The 17,476-nt window shown below is 43.6% G+C and overlaps 1 protein-coding gene across 2 annotated transcripts; it reads left to right on the top strand.

Annotated features, from left to right (window-relative positions):
• Positions 1–709: 709 nt before the first annotated feature.
• bdnf (brain-derived neurotrophic factor) lies at positions 710–15,568 on the top strand (the record flags this gene model as incomplete). 2 transcript variants are annotated; one of them, XM_083998750.1, is made up of 2 exons in its annotated part: positions 710–808; positions 14,711–15,568. In XM_083998750.1, exon 2 carries the CDS (start codon positions 14,732–14,734, stop codon positions 15,566–15,568), a length of 837 nt encoding a protein of 278 aa, XP_083854876.1. In that variant the 5' UTR covers positions 710–808; positions 14,711–14,731. The 2 variants fall into 2 exon arrangements, with proteins under 2 accessions (XP_083854876.1, XP_083854877.1); XM_083998751.1 differs by lacking the exon at positions 710–808 and adding an exon at positions 4,490–4,520.
• Between the last annotated feature and the right edge of the window lie 1,908 nt (positions 15,569–17,476).

The following is a 17,476-nucleotide window of genomic DNA, read 5'->3' as shown; positions in this document are numbered from 1 at the left end:
TGTCAAAAGAAAAAAAAAACACCTAAATGACCAGTTGTGCGTGTGCGTAACGGGCCTATAACAATGGCCCTTCGCCAAGAGAGAGAGTGTGTATAACAGTGTAAAAACACCAACACGTGAATATGGAAATGTCTCAGAAGTTTTTTTTAATGTTTGTGTCACACGCGGGTCTAAAGATTTGAGGCGAAGCTGAGGCGACGACTCGGGAACTAGTAGCCCCCCATAAACTTGGACCGCCGTCGCTTATTTCAATCACGTAAGACCCCTAATGGCGTTGTCCGGGCGAGGGTGTTACGTATATGTGAACAAGCTTTTTCTGACAACGCAGGCTTGTTGATATTTGTCTTTTTACTGTAGAGCCACCAAGGTGTTGCCTAAGAGAGTTTAAGCACGCCGATATTGCAAAGGGTTATTAGATTCATAAGTCAGCGAAGTGGTGGGCGATCTACTGAGCACAGCAGAAGTTCTCATATGATGACTTCAAACAAGACACATTACCTACCAGCATCTGTTGGAGTGAGTGGATATTAAGACACTTGTATCTCCAGGACAGCGTAGGGGGAGAAAAAAATGGTAAGTAGCAATGGAAAACACGGAGCATATAAGGGATGATTAGCAGTAAATAGTCGTGCTTGCTGTTTAGTCTGGCAACGCATTGCTGGAAGGGTTGGACTACTGTGGCTACTTGAGAAACTCAGTATCGAGACCCATGTCTGATGAGGGCTGATGTTGACAGAGCTTGTGTAGGGGGGAAAAAAGAGGCTGTGTGGTGTTTCTCGGCTGAGGATATGCCGGTACAGTGAGAGAGGTAAGGAAATATTACATTGTGTCTGCGCGCAGTGTGTGGATGTGATGTAGGATAAAGGCTGTTGGAGGCAGGAGTGTGTGTTTGCCACTGAGAGAGAGGGCTCTCTATATATTCCACGCGTGCATGTATGTATGTATATGTATGTATGTTCTTTATGAGTCTGTGTGGAATGAGATTAAGATTAAGAATAATAAAAAAGCAACATGTGCCACTTTACCTGTGACATTATAGGAACAATAGGGATCCGTATCAGCGGTGCCAGTTGTAATTAGACATGAGAGTGGAGCCTTTTTTTTTTTTTTTTTTTTTTCTTTTTCTTTTGGAGGCGACTGTAGCTCCTACTGTTCACTGAATTGAACCGGCATTTGTGATATAGGTGCTGTTATGTGGAAGGAAATGTCCGACTAACATGTGATCAAATATTAACAGAAGCTGCTTTGGCAAAGAAGGGGGGAAAATACACGTGACAAGACGCGGGGAAGCAGCAGAGTAAAAAAAAAAAGAAGAAAAAAAAGGAAAGGAGAAAAAAAACTGTTTAAAGTGGGCACTCAAAAGAAAAGTAGTATATAGATATTTTGTCGGCCCCTCATAGTTACCCTGGCTGTGTTATGCTTTCAGCACGTTGGACAGAGGCACCGGAGTCGTGCATGGACTAAAACGCCGAGTGGACGCCAACTCTCTTTCTCTCTTTTCCCAGCCCCCCTTTGCCAAACCTGGGATTGTTTTTTCAACTTTTGGTAAGCTTATTCTGAGGGAGCCTGTGGTCTGTAAACGGAAAATTTAAACGGGATTTTAAAGAGGAAGGAGGAAAAAAAACAGGAATTTTATTTTAAAAAAGGAAAGAGAAAAAAAAACCCATAACAGGATAAAAAAGGGGGGAGAGGAAAGAACAAAAAAGGAAAAACAGAAAAGAAAAGCGAGTGCCATTGAGAGCTCGTGCTTTGAGATGGGGTTTTTCTTTTTGGTAGAGGCACATGTGAAAGTTGAAATGTTAGGGCGTCTGGTGTTTTGCACAGCACATTCTCGGTAGCCTATAAGCCCCCCCACACTGCGCTAAACTTTGGGACATGCAAGTCTTGGTCGCGGAGATCTAACCACGCACATAGTGGTTGTCAGCCCTTGTAAAGGTAAGAGCACAATCCATTGTTTTCATGTCACTCTTTTGTTCCTGTCGTCTTTTCCGGGGGCTTCTTCTGGCTTCTTCTCTAATGAACTTCGGCTTTAAAACAACTACAGCATGCAGCCTTCGCCTTGGCAGTGTGATGATCATTGTGGGCATCAGTGACCGAAATAACTCCGAAATGAAACCCGATCCAGGTGACCAATATCTCGTAGACCCACCACTTCTTCTCTTGTCTTCTTTCTCAAATATCCAACTTAACCTATAGCTTTAAAAAAACAAACATTTTTTTAATAAAAACGTGGATACGTGCACGTTCATACAAGGTTTCAGTCATGTGAAACGGTGGAGCTGCATGGGACTCGTTTTCGTGCTTTGGGATTTTTCTTTTTTTTTTTCAACCAGAGCTTTTTTGAAGCGGTTCTTTTTTTCTTTTTTCTTTTTCTTTTTTTTCTCGGAGTTTTCCGAACACACTGGCTGCTGCTGCTGCAACATAATTTGCGTAATCGTTGCGTTGTGCCTAATCATGCTCCCAATATGGGACTTAAGACGCTGCAGTGATCCTTCCAGCCTGCACGAACTGGAGTACTGATGCTGGTGCATTATAAAACTGGAAACAAACCTCTTGTCTATCTATCTATCTCTCTATCTATCTGTCTATCTATCCATCTATCTATGCTTATTTTTTCCTTGTTTGATCTGCTGCATTCATGTTTTGTCTTGATGTCAAACCCTCTGGATTTTGTTATCGACCAAAAATAGCCCTACTCTTTACCCCTCCACCCTCTCTCTCTCTCTCACCCTCCCTCCACCCACCTCCCCCCCTCTCCCGTCATCGCCATCAAATCACTTGTGTTTTTACTACGACCGCTCCACGGTTTCATTCATAAGGTGCTTTTCACTTCACCTGCTCCCCTGCCCCCCTCTTTTGTCCGTGCGCGGCTCCGTGTCGTCCCGTCAGTCGCAGCCCTCCTATAAAAAAAAGCCCCGCTATAATAACGCCAAAAAATAATAATAATAATAATCTTTTTTTTATTATTATTATTATTCTTAATCGCCTCTCACTCGTGTGTCTGACTGAATCCGGGTTCCTTTACTGTAAAAGCAGCTGTTATATTATTCCCTGTGTAAAAATTACAATAAAGATGGGCGTGGTCAAAGTGCATCCACTGACAGATGTTATGGCTGAATGTGATGGAGAGAGATAAGATGGCTTGATATGCAGTTGTTCGGGAGGCATCGATTTTTCTTCCTTTCTTTCTCTCTATTTCTCTCCCTCTCTCTTCCTCTTCCTCTCTCTCTCTCTCTCTCTCGCTTTTGTCGGTTTAAAACGAAGGCACGCGTAAAATCTGTCACGTGACGCTGTTAGATTTAGATGATCATCATCACACAAAACTGCTGTGGGATTTTATTTCTCTGCTCTCCTGAAGGACTTGTTGTAGCCTAAAAAATTTCGCCTTGCACCGATGCAGAAGCGGTGGATATTGTCTATTTCCTCTCTCTCTTTCTCTTTCTCTCTCCATCTCTCTGTCTCTCTCTCTCCTCTTTTTTACCCCCTCTCCTCTGGTCAAAGATTTAAGATTTCTGATCCGACGAAGCAGTTGCAAAACAACAAGCAAGAGGAGAGAAAAGCCCCACCGCCCACTGGCACTGCTGTTTTAATCAAGACTCCCTCAGGCTGCATTTTCAAATAAATTACTCCAAAACGAAATATATCCAGTAAATTCCTAATTGCATTTGAATTATGTGACTTCGCCGCCGTTTTCGGTAATTCATACCCAGCAATGTAATGTGCGCAGATCGCTTTCTGCATATTATAGCCTATTACCCTTCATTTTATATGACAGTGAAACCACAATAGATCATGTTACTTATCAGGCTGCCCGACATTCATAAAAATGCTCCTTTAATAAAGGCTGCGACGCAACTGTAACAGCCACGTTTCTGTTTTTATAAAAGCCACAAACCCGTTTATTGCACAAATTATGACCAGTTACTAGTTGGTCTAATGGAGCGATGAGTGTTTTTGTTAATATCAGATTTTTAATAATGTGATATTCTAAAGAAATCATCGGCCTTTAATTCGCAAATGCAATTTATTTTATTGCAGCTTCTTTGCCGGATCAGTGTATTATTATTATTATTTTTAAAATAAATCTAACATGTTCTTTGCAGAATACCTATTTTCTGGCCATGTAGCAGTATTTTTATTTTATTTTATTATTTTTTTTCTACTGAGACGTGGGATTATGGTGTGGGTGTGGGCGTGTTGGGTGGAGGAGGAGGGATGAGCGGAGGCGGGTTAGGAGGGGTCTGTGGGGTGGCACGACACACTTTGTATGTATGAAGGTTTTTTTATAGCACTTTTCTGCAATGTACGTCAGCGGATCAGTCCATAAATGGGGCTGCGTGTGTTTGTGTGCGGGCGTGCGCCTGCGTGCGCTCGCGCCTGTGTGCGTGCGTCTCCGCGTGTGTTATCTTTACCGAGAATCTCCCCTCTCTCTCTCTCTTTCTCTCTCTCCCTCTCCCTCTCTCTGTCTCTGCACTCTCAGCTCTGCAGAGTTGGGGTGGGCGTCAATAACAAACCTGATGGTAGGTTTCACTGCAAAAAAATCAGATGAAATTCTTTCGGTAGGCCTGTTTATTTAACGAAAGAAAAATGCATTCTGCACAAATAAAGATAACATTAATAATAATACTCGATTGTTTCATACGGATAATGTGTTTGCTGCTTTTTTCTGAATGTAAATCTTGGCCTTTGTGTGTCTTTTTTTCCTGTTCTTCTTCTTCCGTTGCGATCAATTCATGCACTTTGGAGGCTAAAAGGATTTGAACCAAATCTGGTTTTCAATTAAGCTCGTTCAGTTTTCTCCTTAATATAAATAAGAGGTATTTGTTTGTAGGAATAAACGTCGGTGTTCGGCTCGTGTTGGCCCACTTTGCCACAGTGTTTTCATTCATGAAATGTAATAACTTGTTTTGCCTATTTATCCTCGCTGATGTCTGATAGGCTATGAATTATAAATAGGTTATTGATTATTTTGGGGCGATAGATGTCGGAACCCTCGACTCACAGCTCGGCGGACGTCACGATATATTTAGAGCGAAAATTAATCATCTTAATCATTATGGAAATGTAGGCTACACCGCCCGCCACCACTGCCGCCGCCGCCGTCGCTGCTGCTGCTGCTTTAGTCACCACCACCACCACCATCCTCATCATCATCATCATCACCACCACCAACACCTTCATCCAATTAACAGGCTTGTTTAAACAAGTTCTGGCAGGAGGCGAAGACTTGAACCTTTAATTATCAGTTCTTCGTCACTGTGACGCGAAGACGCCGCGATAAACTTGCTGGCTGCTCGGTAATGAAACAGTGGATGTAATGTAGTTTATTCTGACTGTAACCACTTCTTATATGTCGGACCACTGCGGGACTACAAGGATTCATGATGCTGCGCGCGCGTGTTCGTGCATGCATGCTTGCGCGCGCGAGAGAGAATGAGAGAATGAGAGTGTGTGTGAGTGTGTGAGAGAGAGAGGAGATGTTGGATCATGCCGGCAAACCATTCAAGTGTCTCTCTCAGCATGTGAACATGAGGCGCATCAGTGAATACAAGCAACTTCCCGACATAATGAAGCGCAAATATACAGATAGAGTTTATATATCTATATATATAGCTATATGTGTGTTTCATTTTTGTTATTTCCTGTGACTGACAGTGAGTGAGACTGAGGAAAACATATTCATTTCTCCTCTTTACCTGGTATAAATGTGGATGTGAGGCTGCACATCACATGCTGGCAGGATGTGTCATATTAGAGCAGACACAGGAGTCATACATGTCCAAAACCCACTGCTTCACTTTCCTGTACAATTTTGCTGCTTTCAGACTCGGACTTTGGTAAAAAATCATTTCATTTCAAGCATTTCCCAACTCATTTTGAGGCGCGATTAGTGTGTTTTCATTCAGCTGTGAACCATGCAAAGGTTATTGATGCTGTGGTGATATTGGATTGGGGGGGTGGGGGGCGGGGAGGGGGGTGATGGTGACGTGGGGGGGAGTTAGAGAGACAGGGAGGATTAATAGGCTATGGAGTGATTTTCAGTCTGTGCCACTATAGACATAATGGTATCAGCTGTGTGATGGGATGGAGGAAGGAGGAGCACATATGAAGCTCAGAAGACGGGTCCTCTGTGTCTGCCTGATGATTGTAATAAAGGTTATTGTCATCACAGGAGGGATGGCATTAGCTCCTCACCCCGGCATCTGATTATTAAAGGGCCGCACTGAGTTTGCGTTCAGCAGCCCCGAGTTCTCTCAGCTGTTCTCCAGCTCCTGTTTGACGTCACCAGACCTCAGACAAAATGTTTTCTCAGTTGACGTGTTTTCTTCTCCTTCTTCCTGAGGAGGAATGCAATTTCACTTTCATCGAAATGCCCTCATCGCCTTCCTTTATCCCCACTGAAAATGACATTTCACAAAATGTCATTTCGTCCGAGTTACACGGGTTCCTCTTTTCGCACAAGGAAGGCATAATTCTACTTGTAAAGCGAAGCTTTCGGCGATGCGGACCTGTCAGCATCATGCCGCATTTGGCAAGAGAAGCCTTGAAAGGTTATACAAGTGTGTCGTGTTGTCAGCTCCTCTGGTTGTGTCTTCTCTTCTGCTGCACAAACAGGCGAAAAGGTTGTGAGCGGAGAAGATCTGAGAGAGAAGAAGTCGTCTGCGGCTGCGCGTCGCACGCTTTTAGCCACGAACGAGGAGGTTTGAAACCTGCAGAAATTTGCCACACACGGCTTGTAAAGACAAAAGGTTTCAACCCAACACCTCAGACGGTTTGAAGTCATTGTTGCTGGCGCCGTGTTGAGAAATCTTAAACCTAAAGAAATCGTACACCTCAGTTCAGATGAAATAGTGCTTTAGCAGTTTTCAGAAAGCCTTGAAACAGGCCCTGCGCTGTCCTGCTCCTGCTCCTGCTTGACCCTCATCCAGATGAGTCTAAAGGATCCTAACGCCGCTCACAACTCCCTCCTGCTCCGGAGTATTGGACCTTTTACTAATTTCATTCAGAAATTCAGTCCTTCAAGCCTCACACACACACACACACACACACATACATGCACACGCCAAAAGCCTCCTCTTGATACACCACCTTCAGTTGTGCTGTATTTGCAGAAATGAGAGAGACCATGTTGTTGTTTTTGCTCTTCTAATGAGATGCCAAGTGATTTATTTATGAATTACTTGTTTGGAACAGCCCCCTTGTGCAGTGTGCATTTTTTTTATCCTCTTTGGAGTCATGTCGCTCAGCGATTGCTGATGCAACTCTTTGTCATCCAGAGTTTGCCCTCACCTCCTGTGAGCCTTCAGGGAGGGCTATATCTATCTTGGCATGTCCCCGGGTGTGTTGGAGGTGGGAGTGACTCATTAAGCAGGTGTGAGCATCCACTCCCATACTGCTACATGCCAAACAAGAGCTCTCCAGCTCATAAGCTCGTGCAGGGAAGAATCATGATGGCAATATAGCAAACACATCACAATAAATCTTTGCACTGGACCGGGGCCAAGTCACAAGGATAATGAGCTGCTATTTCCCCATTATACCCACTCTGGTATTCATCAGAGGTGGAGTTTCCAAGCGTTCATCACCCATTGAAAGGTTGAGGCTCCACTGACATCTTTATTTGAACTCTACATTACATGAGGAGTGAATTGTTCCCAGTTTGTTCTCGATGAGGGGAAACAGAAGCACCGGGAGGCGAAGCAGTTTGGTTCTCCAACCGAGCCCTGTGTGTATATAATTTAAACGCATTTGTTTAGCTGACATTTGGTAATAATAACCTGTGAAAGCTGGTTACTACACTGCAGAGCACTTGCAGGGGAGTCGTCCATCTGTTGTGGAGATGGCTCACTTTAAAAGCAAAGAGATGCAGAGTTGTTTTCAATAAGTTCACATCTTTGTTAGTCTCCAGTGCCTGTTGGCATCTGAGCGTCTCAACGCCTCGTACATATCACAGCAGCAAAACTGTAGAAAACCTCCTCTCTGATGGTTTTCAGAGGTGTTTTATCAGTCAAAATGAGACAAGGAGATGATTGTGAGAGTCTTCTGGATCTTGGATGTAGAAAATAGATTAGAATCGCCTAAAATTGATCAAAGGGGTGAAGTAAAACGTTCACAAATGCACAGTTTAGACTGAAACACCTTCCCTTCTCACGGCTTATTATGACATAAATTTCCTTGGTTGCTCGCCATCTGCAGACCGGTGCATCATATGCTTATTTTTAATTGTCTGAATATCTAATTTTACACAAATAGGCCACCTCTAAATGGCACGCAGTGGATCACGACTTGGTGGAGAGACGCGCTGTTACGCAAAACCTTCACACACAAAAAAAAAAAGAAAAGAGAAAGAAAGAGAGAAGCCACCTCTGAGAGCAAAGAATACGGAAGAGAACTGGCTTCGCTTGTGCTTTAATATATTACAGACATTATGGTGTTGGTGCAGGCTGCACGGTATGCGGACAAACAAGAGCACATAATGCACACTGAAAGCGCATTAATAGTTCCGCCTCGGGGCTGTTTAAACAGGAGTTTGGTGGCGACCAGTCAGCCAGCGGTAGGTCACATGTTGCAGCGTCATTGTGTAGTAAAGTTACTGTAGTTGCAAAGAGGCTCCTCATATCAGCTCCAGAGGTCTCTCTCTCTCTCTCTCATCCCGTGGTGGTGCTGCTGCTGCTGCTGCTGCTGCTGCTGCTGCTGTGGCGTTTTCAGCATGCGACAACTTCAGTTTCAGACGATCTCCAAAGGAGCCGTGCAGCCATGGGAGTGCATTACCTCATCCATGCAATTTCCACCATCAATAATTTAATCTATTTGCTCCAAAGCTGAAGAGATATCCTGAAGCTTGTCGGGAGGGCACAGAGAGGAAGAGAGAAAAAAAAGAAAGAAAGAAAGAAAAGAAAAAGAGAAATAACCGCTTGAGTAGAAATTACTCAGGGAGTTGTCCAAAAACATCCCAGATGACACCACTGTCCTGTTGAATGGTCTGTTTTACGACTGGGCAGTAAAAGGTAGGACACTTGTGTTTGCTTGGTTTTATTATTATTTTTGGTTTTGTTTTATTTGTCGATGACTTGTTTTAAACACTTTGGCTTTGGTTGGTGCTGCTGGAAGAATGGAGGGGAGAGGGGGGGGGGGAGACAGGAGATGTGAATGTGTGTCTATGTGTGTGTATGTGCGTGTGTGTGGGGGGGTAGAGGTAAGAGGGAAGGGGAGGAGGAGGAGGAGGTGGAGGAGGTGGAGGAGGGAGGGGGGTCTAAAAGTAGCTCGATCAAGTCCGGTTATCCTGCGAACAGACAGCGCCGCAGCCCGAGAGGGGATATGCGTAACCTTATCCTCCCGTTCATTAATAAAAAACGGAGTTATTATGTTGATTGGGTTTCCAGTGGAGAGCACGAGCTCAGCAAGATGTAATCTGGAGAAGAAGATGAAGCAGAAGAAGGAAAGGAAGAAGATGATGATGATGAAGAAAAAGAAGAAGAGTGTGTTGTTTCATTGTGATCAGAGTCTGAGCTGCTTAGTGTTTCCAAAGTGTCTCCGTGTGAAATCGCCGACGTCACAACGCTCAACTTTCCTGCTAATAATAAACTAAACAGCTCAATAAACTCTTTGCTCGGGGTGTTTGTTGTGTTGTCTGCATCTGATCATTTAACCTCGACCACAGACAACAGACACGGAATCATTTTGTTTGTTTGCAAAAGAAAAGAAAAGAAAAAACTTTGATGAACTCATTAAGACTTTATAGGAAACCCGAAACCTAAACGCCCAGCTCCGTCGGCCAACACCGAGTCCTACTTCTGCACACTGCTGCGTGTGTGTGTGTGTGTGCGCGCGCCGCAGTTATAATTTACACATTAGACTAGGAGGTCCAGAAATTGAACACGGATTAACACAAAGTCTTGTTTATGGAGCAGAGGAGGGAAACCAGCTCATTTGTCACAGCTGCATGTGTTAAAACATCTGGTCCAACCACCCCTGAAAAAAAAAAAACTTATCCCAGGATACATTAAGCAACGCGCGAGGGCTGGATGGATAATGGTGTAATGATGAATTAATGATGTACTTTCCAAAATATGCAAATTGGAGCCAAAAACGTGTTGTTTAAGTTGGAACTAAATGGTTTTTAATTGAACTTTATGTCTTTGTAGCTACAATTACAGACAACAAAGAATGGTTGTGGCAAAAGTCTATCTATCTATCTATCTATCTATCTATCTATCTATCTATCTATCTATCTATCTATCTATCTATCTATCTATCTATCTATCTATCTATCTATCTATCTATCTATCTATCTATCTACAGAAGGGAGGGAAAAGGGAGGAAGGTGGAAGGAGGAGGAAAAAAGAAGGAGCTCTAATTATTTGACGGTCTCATGCGCCATCTAGTGGTCAGGGCGTGGGACTGCAGCGCTGTTCATTTGGAGCTGTTGGGTCTGTTGGTGCAGTTTGAGGAGGTTTGGTTTCAGTTTAGTTGTTGACTCACAGGTTTCAATATCCTATGAGCATTTGAGTTAAGATTACATGAGCGGAAACAGCATGTGAGAGTCGCCTTCGTTAACACTGATCATGTAGAGTCCTGCACATTTAAAGGTGCGTATGAGGCCTTCAATGTCAGTTGTGTTTTTGTTTTTTTCTCCAAACTGTTTGCTGCTCCTGCTGCTGCTGCTGGATTATTTCAGTTGTACATTGTTGCACACGGTGGGAGGGAGGCAGGGACGGCACAGATCACTCAGCAGTGCTCTGAATGGCGGGCTGTCTGTGGCCGTGGCCGGGGTTGGCCTGGAGGCCAGGTATAATCCCTCAGTGATGCTCATCTATTACTAAACGTGCTCTGAAACTGTGTCAGATTGAAAACAGATCTGGAGGAAGCAAGCTTCCACATGTGTCAGCCATTACTGCAGACAACTCTAATTGCTTTTTTTCTTAAGCGCTGCATTGTGGCGCACAAGGGGGTCCTTGGGTAGAAATTTTTGATATCATCAAGTGCTGCATGTTTTTATTTTTTGTCCTTGAGCTGAACATTTGGCATTGAGCACTATTATACATGTTGAACGTGACAAAACATGTTGCTAGGTAAATAGCTCCAGCCGACACAGTTCTTGAGGAATTGAACAAAGACGGCTGCCCTCGAGGGAGCTGTGGTAGAGAGGCAGAGAACAAATGTTGCTATAGGTCACACATTTCTATTCAAATGTAGTGGGCACATTTCCCTCTTTCATCTCTCCTCCCTGTTTGATGTTTATTTTCCCTTTTCCAACAGTTCCTGAGATATCATGCACGCTGTTAGTAAAGATGAAGCCATAAAGTGTGCTGACATGTGTGGGGAGTCTGGGGAACATTACTGAATGTGTAATAATACGAGCCATGCTAGTCCTTTCATGCTTTAGAGGAACTTTTCAGCATCTGTCAGAGGAGACATTTATCACTTTAATCCCCACCTGGCACAAAGAATAAACGTGAGGCTAAGTTACATATCCCTGCCATACAGCCGTGCTGCTCAAAGCAGACAAACAGGTGGTCATCCAGAGACGTCAAAGCCAAACAGTGGAGTCCACACACTCAGCTGCTCCTATTGTTCCGGGTGTTTCATGCTCCGTGTGTGTTGTCATGTACAAAGGCGTGTTTGAGCAGTGGTTATTGCGGGCTTTATATTCCCGCTCCACTCCATGTTATTAGCTCCGTGCTGTGAGCGTGATTTACATTTCCCTCAAAAGACCTGTCATATTTTAGACGTCCATGCATTTAAACTGCACTTTTATTAGTTATGACTGGACTGGTGGGATGTGCATGGTGGGATATTCATTTAGATGTGTATATTTTAAAAAACTTATCTGAACAGAGGAGGCTGCACTTTGCTCAAACGCCTCCTTGCGTTAGATATTTTCATAAAACCCAAAACCGAGGACTGGTCCAGAGGCTCTGAAATGCAGATTCTGTGCCAGACATTCCTCCATATGTAGTCCCACTCTTGCTTTATTATTCGTGCTCATTATGTTAACTCGCGAGCCGCTTTAAAAAAAAATTTTTATTAACTCTGAAATCCAGCAGTGCACATAAAATGTTCTTCTCTTGATGTATAAAACAAGAGCAAACCAATCAGTTGTCACATTTAGCCTCTAGTAGATATAAGCCAGCGCTTCTCCAGCAGTCCCATAGCAATTAAATGATTCATTGGCTTTATCACATTTTAACAGGATGTTGATTGAGAGCATAAGCCATATTGATTGTACTGATGGAAACAGGAAATCACAGAGATAGAAATAAAATCATTTGTTGTTCCCGGTGTGAGGATACCCGGGGGAATGGCATGCAATTGCACACTGTTGAGTGGCATTACCCCCAGCAACCTCCTCCCCTCCATTCTCTCCCTTATGGAGACCTGGAAGAGACGTCATCTGTGGTTGTTATGCTGCGAAATGACGCTGGCAGTCTCCCCACCCCCTGCTACTGCAATATTACCCCTGTGGTCTGTTACGGAAGATGCAGCACTCTTCGTCTGCATCATTTCCAGCATGAAGTTTGACGCCTAACAGTAATCAGCCCTCTGCCTTCATTTCCCTCATGTGGAAGTGGAACCATTTGAGTGCGATGCTGATAATAATATCAGCCTAAATGCATCCTACACATAGAGCTCGTGACTGGCCTCAATGCTGGTGAAACCTACATGATTTTCTGTGCTGGGAAGCCTCACGGAAAAATTCTTTGACTATTGAAGCCAAAACCTTAACAAATACTGAAGCTTTTGCATATTAAACTGTTTTATTAACAATATATAATATGATAAAAAAGATCATCATCATCACAGTTCCTGATTCTTGGCTTTGTCCTCATTGTTGTTTTAGTTTGTGAGAGGAAAAATACCCCCCCATCTCCATCTCCCTGCAAACACGTACAAGCCAGCCCCTCCCCATGCCCTCCCCCTAACACATACACTCACACACTCTGGAGGAGCACGTCACTGAGCTCGGGGAATGAGTGGCTCATTAAGAAGAAGGATGTGATATTCTGAATAGAGACTGTGAGACTCCCAGCACATCTATTTTTAGACGAGATATCTCTATGGCAGTCACCGTGGTGTTGGTTAATTGCAGCCACGGCCCCAGATACCAATTAAGAATGAAACAAATGCTTTTAAGGTGGGGTTTTTTCGCTCCTCCCTGCTGTAGAAAAAGGTCCTCATGTCCATTCTTACTAGTGGGGGCAGCGGTGGAGTGTTTGCTCGGCGTGTTTTCCTGTATCAGGTTGGGACATGCAGAGTGCAGTCAAAGCCTCGGCCAGGCTATTTTTAAATGAGCCCCTGTGGAAAGCAAGATCTAGATTTTCTTTTCATTATGGTTGCTTTCATATCTCTGGCTGTTGGATGTCCACCAATGCATTGATTCGCTGTGAATCTTAGAGCTTCTCGAAGGTAAGGTGACGACTGATGTGTGCTCTCAGGTAATTCGCTGGTTAAGGATGTAATGTGCGGTGTTTCGGCGGCTACACCTGGCTCATTGTGGCTGACTGGCTCGGCTCCTTATTCCCCCACCTCATCCTCACCCCCACCCCACCCCTCGCTGGCAGTGCTTTGCTTATCTTGTGAGCAGCTCTCCTCCTGAGTCTGGAGATTGGTGGTGCTTTACAGTGCGGGGAGGATGATGACACATCTTTCTGTCATTCAGGTTTCTCGTGACATCCTGTTAGTTCATCCTGCAGTGCTCTCGCCATCCACCTGCCAAAGAACAAACAGTGTCCCTCAACAAACTCCCGCTTCCCATTCATGACTAGAGGGTTCAGTATCAAACCTGTCTTGCGAGCACGGACCAGTTTTTTTTCTTTTTTTTTTCCTTTTTAATAAATAAATAACACTGGAGCTCCGGTGTTTGTCAGAGCTGACGCAAACACAGCGATTCCTACCCACCCACCCAGTCAGCCAGTCAATAAGTGCCGTCCGTGCTGGTGGTTCCCTGAGTGTTGCTAATGGTGATTTTGTTCATGGGGTAATGATACATGAGCTCTTCAAACAAACAAAACAAACAAAACCATATCCTGTGTCAACATGTTGACTACAGAGCGTTGACAGATGTATATTAAAAAAAAAACTGGATGTCCTTTATAAATAAAAAAAAGGAAAAGACAAGAAAAACATATTGGAAAGATAAGAGCTTTCAAAAGCCAACTCGATAAGTCAGGCAGTGAGGGGTGAACGACAGGTTTTGGTCTTTATAAAGCGACACATCTTTGCACTTTCTATAAATAAAGTGCACAGTTTAATACACCGAAGCTCATAAATAATGGGAAGCCTGTAAGGATGTAGTGACGTGCATTTTGTGTAATCTTATCTTTCATAATAAACGATCTCTCCCTCTCTCTCTCTGATGCTCTGCACAGCTTTTGTGCTTTGCTGCCAACACATAAAAATCAAAGCCAGGCCTCACATAGGAGCAGAGTGATTACAGTTTGCAAACAATCTGAAAACACTGATGACACGGTGCCAATATCAGGTTAATGAAAAAAACATTTTGTGATGATTTTTCCTAAGCTACTGGCTCTCTCTTCTTTTTCTGACTTGCAAATAAAGAGTATAGAGGGTGTAAGGGTTTGGGGGGGTTTACATGGTGCATTATGGATCAAAAACATACTAACTTCATTGAAAATGCTCTTTGACTAACTGTCTTGTTCTCTCCTTCCTCCCCTCTTTGTTTTCTGTCTTTGTCTCTCTCCCCATCCAGTTCCACCAGGTTAGAAGAGTGATGACCATCCTGTTCCTTACTATGGTTATTTCATACTTCAGTTGCATGAGAGCTGCGCCCCTGAGAGACGCCCCGGGCATGCGGGGCCATCGGACGGAAGGCTACTTGGGCGCTGCTGCTGCTGCGACGGCCGCACGGGGCCACGGGACTCCACAGAGCGGTGGCGGGCCGGGCCACCGCGCGGAGCTGCCCTCACTCACAGACACGTTTGAGCAGGTGATAGAGGAGCTGCTGGAGGTGGAGGGGGAGGCGGCAGTGGCGGCGGCGGCACAGCTGGGACAGGGGGCCGATAAGAGCCAGGGAGGTGGGGGCCCGTCCTCCTCCATGGTCACCGCCGCGGAGACCAAGGATGTCGACCTGTACGACTCGCGGGTGATGATCAGCAACCAAGTGCCTTTGGAGCCGCCCTTGCTCTTTCTTCTGGAGGAATACAAAAACTATCTGGATGCCGCTAACATGTCCATGAGGGTGCGGCGACACTCCGATCCCTCGCGGCGCGGAGAGCTCAGCGTGTGTGACAGTATTAGCCAGTGGGTGACAGCTGTGGATAAAAAGACGGCAATAGACATGTCTGGGCTGACAGTTACCGTCATGGAAAAGGTCCCTGTCCCCAACGGCCAACTGAAGCAATACTTCTATGAGACCAAATGCAACCCCATGGGGTACACAAAGGAAGGCTGCAGAGGAATAGACAAGCGGCATTATAATTCCCAATGCAGGACAACCCAGTCCTACGTGCGAGCGCTTACCATGGATAGCAAAAAGAAGATTGGCTGGCGGTTTATAAGGATAGACACTTCATGTGTATGCACATTGACCATTAAAAGAGGGAGATAGTGTATAAAATGTATAGATTTTATTGAAGAGTTTAAAAAAGAGAATAAAGAGAAAATATCTATTTGTATATATACATAACAGGGTAAATTATTCCGTCAAATGAAAATTTTATGGACTGCATGTAAAAAAAGATGAAGTTTATACAGTAAAAGTGATACTACAGTCTATTTATTGAACATATTCATGACCTTGTAAACAATTAAAAAAAATCTGATCAGTCATTTGCGCCCAGTTTAAATTACTATATCACATTCCTCAAGACATTGTGATTTGTTTACGTTGCCAAGAATTAGGAAATGAAGGAGAGAGAAAAAAAAACACAGGCAAGGAAAGAAGGGGAGAAGGAAAGAGAGCGGGAGAGGACAGTTCCATCTTCAAAAGCTTGCATGCTGCTTCAATTGTGAATTGAGAAATTCTCCACTTACAAAAAAGGAAACGATGCTGACCAAAAAAGAAAAAAAACATTCCGTTTACATATTCAGCAGAAAACAACAATTTTCCTCTCAAGTAATTTATCTGTTTACTGTTCTAAACTTCTCAAGGTAATGTTGAAATTACTTACTATGTCAAGGTGCTGTTGTCAAAGCTTTGCTGTTTATTTTTTTATCCCCACCAGAGGACGAGATATATATATATATATATAAAAGATAACTATACTGTATATGTATATATAGCTAAAAAGAAAAAAGCTATATATACATATACAAATTTATTCATTGACATGTTTCTGGGTTAATATTATTCATTTTGTATGTTGTGAAGTTGTTTGCAATATTAAACTGAAATATTTGAAGAAATAAAAATGACTATAGGCAACTGAAAAACAAAATCAATGTTGATAAAGTTTCAACAGTGCATTTTTAGGCAGGTAAAACTTTACTGTATGGAAAGGCAGGCAATGAGGACGTATAAGGTACACACATACACACACATAAGCTTGTGCACAAACTCCATAAACAAACAGTGGAGTTGAACATTTTTACAGGCTAGTGCATTGAGTGTTGTGGTTGGAGAGAAAACGCATATTTAGCAGCTTATTAGTGTTACTTTGAGGACGGGAAAACCACTTCCTGTTCCCCACCAGCACATTACTGGAAACAAACCTGTGGGCTTTGATATTTTGGCGTTTATACAGTTCAGAGATTTACTTAATTATTACTCCCGGTGCACATGCAATATTTCACAATTACTTTGTGAACTTAACCATCACAAGACAAGTGTGGACTAGTACAAAAGTAGGCAATGGCTGCACATGAAGCATGCCCAGCATTGTCTTAACAGAAGATGGTAATCTCATCTTTAAATCCTCCACAAAACACAGGATCGTCACAGATATTATGCAGCTGCACATTCACTTTGATCAAAAGCAGAAGCCATTCCAGGTAACAGGTTTGATGTGTGTGGGTTAAAACTAAGACTGCAGCTTCATATCAATATTCCCTCCAGCAGACTATAACTCAGTGCATCACAGTGAGAAGCCCTCGCTTGCCAAGTCTAGAGACCATGGTTTAAGGTTGTAGCGAGATAACAATAAAACCGGTTGGATCTCCATCTCATGAAGCACTTCCAAAATTAGCCACAACATGACATATTTCCAAGTGATGAGTCACTCATATAATACCAACTTCATCTAAGTCCTGCTTGTTGGGGTTACATATGTTCCAGCCTGGCCACCTCATTTTACGTCTTCGTCATCCACCTCAAAGGTAAGTGAGACCGACCTCTGAGGAGAACCAGATCTGGCATTTGGAGATTTTTTGGAAACAGTGCTGCTGAATCAAGAAAGCTGTTTTATCATGAGCAGCGAAAAAGGTGCTCCACTTTCCTCCTCCCAGCTCATTTGGATCCTCCAGAGATGCCTGATGAAGATGCTGTGAGTTACTTTTGTTATACAAAAGCTGAGGATAA

The sequence above is a fragment of the Trachurus trachurus genome, assembly GCF_905171665.1.
Source record: "Trachurus trachurus genome assembly, chromosome: 3".
Taxonomy (NCBI): domain Eukaryota; kingdom Metazoa; phylum Chordata; class Actinopteri; order Carangiformes; family Carangidae; genus Trachurus; species Trachurus trachurus.
Note: the sequence above shows the minus strand (reverse complement) of the source record. Positions and strands in the feature narration are given on the sequence as shown.